The sequence below is a fragment of the Propithecus coquereli genome, unplaced genomic scaffold (genome assembly GCF_000956105.1).
Source record: "Propithecus coquereli isolate 6110/MARCELLA unplaced genomic scaffold, Pcoq_1.0 Scaffold42, whole genome shotgun sequence".
Taxonomy (NCBI): domain Eukaryota; kingdom Metazoa; phylum Chordata; class Mammalia; order Primates; family Indriidae; genus Propithecus; species Propithecus coquereli.
Window position 1 is genome coordinate 3,847,785 of NW_012149952.1, and position 10,280 is coordinate 3,858,064.

The 10,280-nt window shown below is 44.8% G+C and overlaps 1 protein-coding gene across 1 annotated transcript in view; it reads left to right on the plus strand.

The window, feature by feature from the left end:
- Positions 1–8,560, plus strand: part of SAE1 (SUMO1 activating enzyme subunit 1) — a 100,730-nt gene extending 92,170 nt beyond the window's left edge. The window contains exons 8-9 of the mRNA XM_012653252.1: positions 4,999–5,068; positions 8,468–8,560. Coding sequence (XP_012508706.1) covers positions 4,999–5,068; positions 8,468–8,560 — 163 coding nt within the window. The remainder of the gene's footprint in view (positions 1–4,998; positions 5,069–8,467) is intronic.
- Positions 8,561–10,280: the final 1,720 nt, after the last annotated feature.

Genomic DNA, 10,280 nt, shown 5'->3' on the forward strand with positions numbered 1-10,280 from the left:
AAAAAAAAACTCATAATATTCATTGTTAATAAAGGTGATTGAAAAAGGTATTACCTTTTTAGGAAGCAGTTTGGAAATATGTGAAGAGTCTTTAAAATGTTCTCTGGCCTACTAATTTTACTCATTGGTAATGAGAATATACCCTGAAGAATTAACGTCAAATAATATGAGCAAACATTTCTGTACAAAAGATACTCATTATCATGTTATTTATAAGAATGAGAGATTAGAAATGCATTAAAGGCATAAAGATATAGAACAATGCAGTATTATATAGGGCTTAAAATGATGTTTATTATAAAAAAGGCAAACAGAAAAATTCAAAGAATGGTACAGTAGTGAACACCTATTATCTGCTCAGCTGGCTTCAATTAACATTTTGCTTTTTGTTTTGTGAGGGTTGTGACATCACGATGACATGGTACTTAAAAATATACATCAAAGCTCATCTGTTGCATTTACGTCTTGTATCCCTTTTAATCTAGGATAACGGTTGGCAAACTGTCTTGCCACCTGTTTTTGTAAATAAAGTTTTATTGGCACACTTACTCGTTTACATATTATCTGTGACAGCTTTTGTGCTATAGCAGAGTTAAATAGTTGTAACAGAGACCATATGGCCTATAAAGCTGAAAATATTTATTATCTGGTTCTTTACAGAGAAAGTTTTCCAACTCCTGATCTAGAACGGTTAACTGGTTTTGTTTTTGTTTTTTAGGAGTCCAGGCAAGTTGTCTTACAAAATATCCCTATTCTGGATTTGTCTAATTGTTTCTTGTGGTGACATTTGTTTGTTTTGCCTATTCGATTTTTATTATTTAGACTCAGGTACAGTAAAATTCATTCTTTTTACATTATGGTGTGTTTTTAAAAAATTTACATGTAGTAAAATTTATTCCTTTTCGATACACAATTCTGAGGTGTTTGTTGGGGGTATTCAGTTCTGCGAATTTATTTAAAGGTATAGAGTAGTGTAATCACTACCACAATCAAGATACAGATCGCTTTGATCATGCCACAAAATTCTCTCACGATGCCTTGCTTTGGTCGGCCCCCTTGCTGCTTGCAGCCACTGATCTAGTCTATCCCTGTAGTTCTGCCTTTTTCATAACGTGATATAAACGGTATCATAGAGTCTTTTGAGTCTGGCTTTTTCACTTAGCTTAATGCATTTGAGATTCATTCATGTTGTGGTATAAATTAATAGCTCGTTCCTTTTTATTACCCAGTAGTATTTTATGTATGGATATACCACAGTTTGTCTGTTTGCCAGATGAAGGACACTTGGATTGTTTTTGGCAGTTACGACTCAGGCCACTATAAACATTCATGTGTTCTTGTATGAGCATAAGTTTTCATATTCACTAGGGTGTATGATGCTGAATCATATGGTAACACTGTTTAATATTTTGAGGAATGACCAAACCGTTTTCCACAGTGGCCACACTACTTTACAATCTTAGCAGCAGTGTATGAAGGTTCTCCACATCCTTGCCAGCAAGCATTATTGTCTGTCTTTTATTTTAGCCTTTGGGGGTGTTAAATTGTATCTTATTGTGGTTTTTTTTTTTTTCTTATTGTGGTTTTGAATTGCATTTCCCTAATGACTAATGATGTAGACCATCTTTTTCTGTGCTTATTGTTAATTTGTATATCTTCTTTGGAGAAATGTCTATTGAGATCATTTGCCCATTTTAAAATTGAGTTATCTTTTTATCGTTAAATTGTAAGAGTTCTCTGTATACTCTGTATACAAGTCCCTTATCTGATACATGATTTGCAAATATCTTCTCCCATTCTGTGGATTTGTCTTTTCATTTTCTTGATGGTATCCTTTGAAATACAAGTTTTTAATTTTTATGTAATATAATTTCTCTATTTTTTCTTTTTTTCACATGTACCTTTACTGTCATATCTAAGAAACTATTACCTAATTCACCAAGATCATGAAGATTTACTCCTCTATTTTTTTTTCTAAGAGTTTCATGCTTTAGCCCTTATATTTTAGACCTCTGATTCACTTTGAGATAATGTTTGTACATGATATGAAAGTAAGGGTCCAACTTAATTCTTTTGCGTGTCAAGATCGCAGCACCATTTGTTGAAAAAATTTTCTTTCCCCATTGAATGGTCTTGGCACCATTGTCAAAAGTCCATTGATCATATATGTAAAGCTTTATTTCTGGACGCAGGTTTATTCCATTGATCTGTATTTCTGTCCTTATGTCAATATGATCCTGTCTTGATTACTGTAACTTTGTGTAGTAAGCTTTGAAATCTGGAAGTATGAGTTCTCCTAACCATTTGCTCTTTTTTTTCCAAGATTGTTTTGACTGTTCTGGGTTTCTTGCATTCCCATCTGAAATTTTTTTTTTGTTTTAAGAGACAAGGTCTTGTTATGTTGCCCAGGCTTGTCTTGAGCTTTAGAGCTCAAGTGATCCTCCCACCTCAGCCTCCTAAGTAGCTGGGACTACAGGTATGTGATACTGTGCCCAGTCCCATCTGAATTTTAGCGTGAGTTTTTCCTTTTCTACAGCAAAAGCAGCTGTAATTTCGATAGGGCTTATGTTTCATATGTAGATTAATTTGGGGAGTATTGCCATCTTAACAATGTTAAGTCTTCCAGTCCATGAACATGGGATATCTTTCCATTTATTTAGGTCTTCTATAATTTCTTTTAACAATGTTTTGTAGGCTTCAGAATATAAATTTTATGCTTTCTTTGTTAAATTTCTTCCTAAATATTCTTTTGGATGCTATCGTAAATGGTGGAGTTGTTTTCTTAATTTCATTTTCAGAATATTTATTGCTAGTAGAAATATAGTTGATTTTTGTATATTGATCTTGAATCCTGCGACCTTACTGAACTCATTTTGTAGTTTTTCTGTGTATTACTTAGGATTTTCTATGCACTGGATCATGTCCTCTGAGAATACGCGTTACTTCTTCTTTTCCCATCTGGATGTCTTATTTCTTTTTCCTTCTTAATTGCCTTCATCTCAACCTCCAATGCAATCTTGAATATCAGTGGTAATAGCAGACATCCTTTCTTATTCCTCATCTTAGGGGGAAAGCTGTCAGTCTTTTACTGTTAAGTATAATGTAAGTTGGGGTTTTTTGGTTTGTTTGTTTGGTTGGTTTGGAGACAGAGTCTCTCTCAGTCTCCCGGGTTGCCAGGCTAGAGTGCAGTAGCATCATCATAGTTCACTATAACCTCAAACTCCTGGGCTCAAGCGATCTTCCTGCCTCAGCCTCCCAAATAGTTTGGATAGTTTGGACTACACGTACATGTCACCATATCCAGCTTTTTTTTTTCTTAATACTATTTTTCGTAGAGACGGGGTCTCACTCTTGCTCAGGCTGGTCTCGAACTCCCGAGCTCAAGCAGTCCTCCAACCTGGGACTCCCAGAGTGCTAGGATTATAGGTATGAGCCACTGCATCCTGCCTGTTAAATGTGGTTTTGATCTTTATTCAATTAATATGACATGTACTACATTGATTTTTTTTTTTTTTTAAGATGTTAAACCTTGCATTTCTGGCACAAATCCCACATAGTCATGGTATATAATCCTTTATATATGTTACCGGTTTGGTTTACTAGTGTTTTGCTGAGGTGATATGCTATTTTGAGAAGAAAAGAGCAGAATATTAAATTGTGTGGTATGCTTACACGGAAGATAAGTCTATTTTTTAAAAACAGAAAAGAAAGCTGGGCATGGTATCAGGCACCTATAGTTCCAGCTACTTAGGAGGTTGAGGCGGGAGGATCCCAGGAGTTCAAGGCCAGCCTGGACAACATAGTGAGACACACTGTCTCTAAAATTAAAAACAGAAAAGGAAAAATATCCCCATATTTGATTATCTTTGAGTAGTAGAGTTATGGGTGATGAGTTTTTTCTTTGCTGTAGTTCTCCGAATATTTTAGAGCTCTGTAGTGGACCTCAATGAGCAGGAAGAAAAGTTAACCTGTGTGACTGAACAGAATGGGAGTGCCGTAGTCCTGGCCAGGGTGTGAGGAGGCGGATACCTTCAGATACAGCTGGTGGGAGTCGGAGGGGACACAGCCTTTGTGGAGGGCATCTTGGCAATACAGAGCAAGACCTAGCACTCTATATTTAGAATTCTGCTGTAAGGAATTATTTGGCCACCTGTGCCAAGATGAATGATTGCAGTGTTGAACAGCTTAACTATCCCTCAATAGGTTATAGAACAGAAGGAATAATAGTTGGTATTATTCGGGTTTAAAATTACATCTGTTCAGATACACGCACTTTTTTAAGCGTCTAGAAGGATGTACGCCACACTGGGAGGATTGGAGACGGTCTTCTGCTGATAGTGTCCCTTAGTGAGGCTTTCCCTCTCTCTTGTCTCTGTTCCCATTTACTCAGTTAACATACACCTTTGTGTTCAGGACTGGGACTGGCAGAGCACACTCCCTCGGGGAGGTGGTACAAGAAAGTGTTTTGCTCTCCGGGATGCGTGATGACGGTGTCAGTGCCCCATCCTGGCCTGGAAGGGCTGGTTTCTATGTGGGTTGTGAAGACTTCTGCCCTCCTGCTTTGATTTCGGGCCCCAGACTTCCCATGCCCCTTACATGCGAACACAGGCTTGCTCCCTGACATTTGTCTGGGAGTAGCATATAGAACACACCACCCATTATGGGTAAGAAGAGAATTGCGAGAATGTGACCAGGGCTCTAAAACATCTGATGTCTGTAGGACATTATTTTTAGGAAGCACAGATATAGTCTTTCCTTTAACTTAGAAAAGTATTGCAAAAGAATTCTGCTTGTCAAAGTTCAAAGGTCTTTCCCAACCACTTAGGTTTCATTTTCACGCCTAGATGCCAGCATTAGCGCTGCTATGTGAATGGACCCCTCCTGGGAAGGTGTTTTTCTTCGGGAGAGCCCACTGCTGAACTTTCCCAGATGTCCTGTCTGCACTCCTGTCCCCCGGTGCTGCGGTGCTGCGTTTCACTTGTCTTCCTTCTCTTTTAGGTACTGCTTCTCCGAGATGGCCCCGGTGTGTGCGGTGGTTGGAGGGATTTTAGCACAGGAAATTGTGAAGGTAAAAAGTCACTGTGGAGCGGAAGAAAGCTGCCCAGCACACTCCGACTTTGTCCGTGTGCCAGCAGAGAGCACCGGGGCTGTCTTAGGGAGCAGCCTGCTTTCTCTGACCCCACTCACCTTTGCTTCGTGCCTGACCCTTTTCCACACCAGCCCATCCAGGTGGCTGTTCAGCAAGTGACCTTCGAGCGCCTGCTCTGAGCTACCTCCGAGCTGGACAGTGCTCTTAAGGTGCTCTCTACTATCCCCTGGGTGTACCTGCGGTTATCTAGTGTGTATTGCGTTGGCCAGGCCTCCTGCTTCTCACAGCTCTAGGAAGTGGGTACCATTGGGTTCCCTATTTTAGAGAAAAACACTGAGGCCCGGAATAGAACCTGTGCTCTTAACCTCTGCGCAGTTTCTCTCCATCCATCACCATGGCGTCAGAGCCCACCTCATCAGTGTTTGTAGAGAGGGGAGAAAACCAATGCCAATGCCCGCAGAGCACATGCACTGTGGCAGAAGCCCCGCGAGGCTCCGTGCAGGGTGACCCGTGACTGCGTTAGGCAGGTGTTACTGTCTCTCAGAAGGGAAATACCTCATACTGGGCCATATCACCAATAGCTAGCACAGACTCGAGCTGAGTCTCGTGGAACATGTGGGCTGCTCAAACTATAGCACACCTCTAAATATATTTTACTTTCTTTAGGGACTTTGATATTTGGCCCAAGGTGTTAAATTTGCTTTGTAGGCTCCTGACTGCTTCAGTGGACTTGCAGTAATGGCGTGTCCCTTTCTTTCCGTGGGCACTGAGGAGATGTGGAGGGAAGAGAAGCACACAGTGGCCATACCTGTTTCCTTGCCCACACGTTCTGCTTAGCCCAGAGTGATGTGGAAATTCTGGTTCATATGCCCAATCTGAGAAGTCAGTAGTGGCTGCCCAGAGGACTGCATTAGAAAGGATTCTGGGGCCGCCTGTAGACACGCTCAGCAGCAGAGAGTGCGTGATGGAGAAGCCAGCAGTGGGGAGTGGGAACACGCAGATTTTCGTGGCCTACAAGGGTGACACCACTCCCGCCAGTGATAATAGATAACGTTTATTGAAAGCCCACGATGCGCCACACAAAGACAGTGTTTTTTCCATGGATAACCTTATTTCGTCTCCCAGAAACCCTGCGAGGTCAGAGCTGTAGTGACTGCTGCTTTCACTATCACCTCTGCTGCTGTGGGCAGGGACACCTGCCATGGATAGTGGGGACGGAGAAAAAGAAAAATGATTTAAACCTAAGGAAGCATGACAGGACAGCAGATACGGATATTTAATATGGTGTTTGGAAGGCTGTAAGAAAGGAAGCAAAAGATGATCGCCCTCTAATACCCACTGTGTACTTTTTACGAGTTTATAAAGGAGGAACTGGGGTACAGAGAGATGAAGTCGCCGCCCAAGCTAGTAGGTCCGGGTGGTCTGGTTTCTGGGCCCGTGCTGCTCGCCACTTGGCAGTTGTGCCTCAGGTGTTGCCCCTTAATGGCAGCCCCAGCCAGAGACTCTGCGTGGACCCCAGGGCCACTGTCCTTGCACCCTCAGCCTGACTTTTGTACCTCCCCTTGAGAAGCTGCTCCCTGAATTTCTCATGTAGGATGGAATAGTTAGAGGTCGGGGCAGGTGGCCCTGACTCCATTGTTTGTGGTGGCTTCTCTACATCCCCATCCTAGTGCAGCCCCCTCCTTCCTGCCTGCTGGGGACAGCTGTTGCCCCGCGTCTTGTTTCTGTTTATCCCGGATAGCCAAAGTACTCTGCATTCTTGGTTGCTGGGTGTGTTTGGAATCTCCTCCTACCCCATCTTGCTTGGGAAGCGCTTTACCTTTTGCCCCATGTTCACCCCGTGCCCTGGTCTCTCGTCTCCGCCACTCCCCCTTACTCAGCACAGTTCCAGCCTTCAGCCAGCTGGCGGGAGGGTCCTGTAGTTGCGGGCCCCACACTCACCCTTTGCTCCTGAGGAACCGTCTAAGCGCCTACAAAAAGCACACACTGGGTGTTGGAGGGCGATCATCTTTTGCTTCCTACCTTCCTTACATCCTTCCGAACACCATATTTTATACCCGTATCTGCTGTCCTGTCATGCTTCCTTAGGTTTAAATCGTATTTCTTTTTTTCCATCCCCACTAGCCATGGCAGGTGTCCCTGCCCACAGTAGCAGAGGTGATAGTGAAAGCAGCAGTCATGCCAGTACGTTTGAACTCCATGTTCAAACGTACGTCATCTCCTATAACTTGAGTTGGGGGTCCAGGAGTTCTAACTGTGGGGCGTTGAGCCCTGCCACCTGCCTGAGTTCACGGTATCTGCACGTGCTGGTAACAGCAGCTTCCATTCACTAGGAATTTACTGTGTGCCGGCAGGTGCTTTTCATTTGCCTGTTTTATATACACGCCAAGGACAGCAAACTTCTGTCTGATCCAAGCTCCATGTGGCCAGAGACCTTATCAGAATCTTTGATGTCTAGCATAATACCTGGCACACAGTAGGTGCTTAATAAAATTTCCCTGGATGAATGGCTGAATAACCACTCGTGGCAGGAATAATTGTCCCCATTTACAGATGAGGAAGGGGGATGAGAGGGGTGTTCCATTCCAGGGGGAGTAGTTCAGCATGTGTGGAGCCTGTTCCTGACCTCCTCAGGGAGGTCACCTTCCTTCTGAACGATGGGACAGTGTTCCTGGGAACCTGTAGCCCTGCCCCGGCCCCTTGCTGGGTGATATTCTCTTTAAATGGCGGCTTATAGTGAAGTTTCAACCCCCTGCGGGTCAAGCACCAAGCTCTGTGTGGTAACCCCACAAGATAATCACTGTTGCCATGGCTGAATGGCATCGCCCAGGCCCTCTGCACCCCACCCTCGGGCCCCTGTGGAAAGCTGGCAGCACCGTGTCCTCAGGGAAGAGCCGCCTTCTGCATCAGTGTGTGTCCCTCGATTAAATGTGTCCCCTCAAGTGATAAAGGCTGAGGCCTAAGATGTGTTGAAATGAACGGCTGCCTTTCTCAGTTGAATAGTCATGAAGAATTATTTCTGCTGTTTGCTCCGCGGTGGTGACGCTGGCACTTTGTACTGGCCGTGGTTTAGGTATTTGAGATACGTGGCTCCTCTTAATCCCCGGGATTATACAGTTGTGATTCTCGGGTTACTCACAGAGAAAGTAAGGTTCAGAGAAGTGAGATGATCTCCCATGGACACACAGCTGGGAAGGGACAGAGGAAAGAGAGAGGACAATCAAAACTGTCTCCAGACACTGCCAAGTAGGCCTGGGGAGCACAATCGACTCCAGTTGAGGACCACTGCCCTGCCTGTGTCTAGACGATTCTCCCCCCGCTTACCGCTTATCCCGTCACAACACGGGGGCTGAATCCTCTGTTCATTTCTCTCCCCAGGCGCTGTCGCAGAGGGACCCTCCTCACAACAACTTCTTCTTCTTTGATGGCATGAAGGGGAGTGGCATCGTGGAGTGCCTCGGCCCCAAGTGAACCCAAGGCTTGGTGGCCCTGGAGATGGTGACCCACAGCAGGCCCACATGTATTCCCTGTCCCCTCCCCCTGTCAGACGAGGGACAAGTGAAGTCACTGACCCAATACCAATCCTTCCCTGCGAGCAACGAGGTGGTGGTGCTTCCATCACCAGCAGCCGCTGCACACAAGGGCGCAGGGAAGACTGTCTCCACCCCAGCAGTGTCCAGGCTATCTGCCACCCCAGGCCCGCCAGCTCCCCTGAGCGCTGATCACTTAAGGCACCCCTCTGCCCGCTCTCTGTCTTGGTGCCGTCACGGCGTCGCCAGCCCTCTGGGGTATTGTTGGAGATGCCTGCCAGGAACCAGCGCGGCCTATTGCTTAGGAGCCTCTCGCCACCTTCTTGGACTTATTCCCCGCCTGATGTCACACAGAGAGGAGCGGGACTTCAGGTGGGGAATAAGGCCCAGGCCCGACGAAACACCAGTGAAACCACGTTCCAAATGCAGACAGGTGCCCTCAGAGAGCAAAGAACACGGCCGGCGGCATGTGTTTCCCCCAAAGTTCGAGATCCTGACAAACAACAGGTGGCATCTGGTGTGCTGTTCTTGAGTTTTCGTTTAGGATTAGTCGTGTTCCAGCCTGGATTTTCGAAGAGAGGAAACGTCACCAAGTCTTGGATGTTAGGGTAAGACCTTGAGTATTAGTGAGAGGGATTGTTTTAAAAAGGCAGATTCCTGGGGCTTCTGGGCTGGGTTGGAGGAACCTGCCCTTCGAACAGAACCGCAGTCACTGATGCAGCATAGACCATTCTGGAAGCTGTTCCACTTAAAGGCTGTGTCATTTCTTCATTTACCCCCTGAATTGCAGCTGTTTGTGTTTTACATGTTTTCTAAATTTTCTTTGGTTCTTTTATTAATAAAAGGAATGATAATAGAAATAAAGTTATTTGCTGTAGTATTTGCTTGTTTTTCTTCCACTTTAGAAAATTCTTACAGGGCATGATCTTACCAGTGGCCTTTTCAGACCTGAAGCAATATCACTTGATGCTCCTCCCCTCTGTCACCATTCCTGCCACCATTTTTCCTGGGCAATGCAGCAAGAGTTAGATCACTCAAATTCTGGAGTGTGTCGATGCTTCTGGTTCCATTCGTCTGTTGAATGATTCAGCTAAATAGTGGCTATTTCAGTGGCAAGAATTATAATAAAAAGAAATAAAATAGATGATACTGATACTAGCATCTATTTTTTTTTTCTTTTGTTTTTTTTCTACCACCTATTTTGTGGATTCTCTGTGCCAAGCACTGTCCAGAGTAAAAGTGGGTGATGGCCCCATATGAGCTGGGTGCGGTGCTGGCAGGATTGTTACTTGGGAGGCTGAGGCAGGAGGATTGCTTGAGCCCGGGAATTTGAGACCAGCCTGGGCAACATAATGGGACCCTGTCTCAAAAAAAAAAGGTGACACAACCTGTCCCAAGTCCCATGGCCAGTAAGGCCAGAGCGTGCATTGGCACACCAAGTTTGCCTTGACTCGGCAGCCAGAGTGCGTTCCAGTTCCCCTCACTCTGGCTCGTGTTTCTCCTTGATGTAAAATGGTGCTTGGTAGCAGGATTGAAACAGCAAAGGGACTGTTTAAACCAAGCACCATTTTACATCAAGGAGAAACACGAGCCAGAGTGAGGGGAACTGGAACGCACTCTGGCTGCCGGGTCAAGGCAAACTTGGTGTGCCAATGCACGCT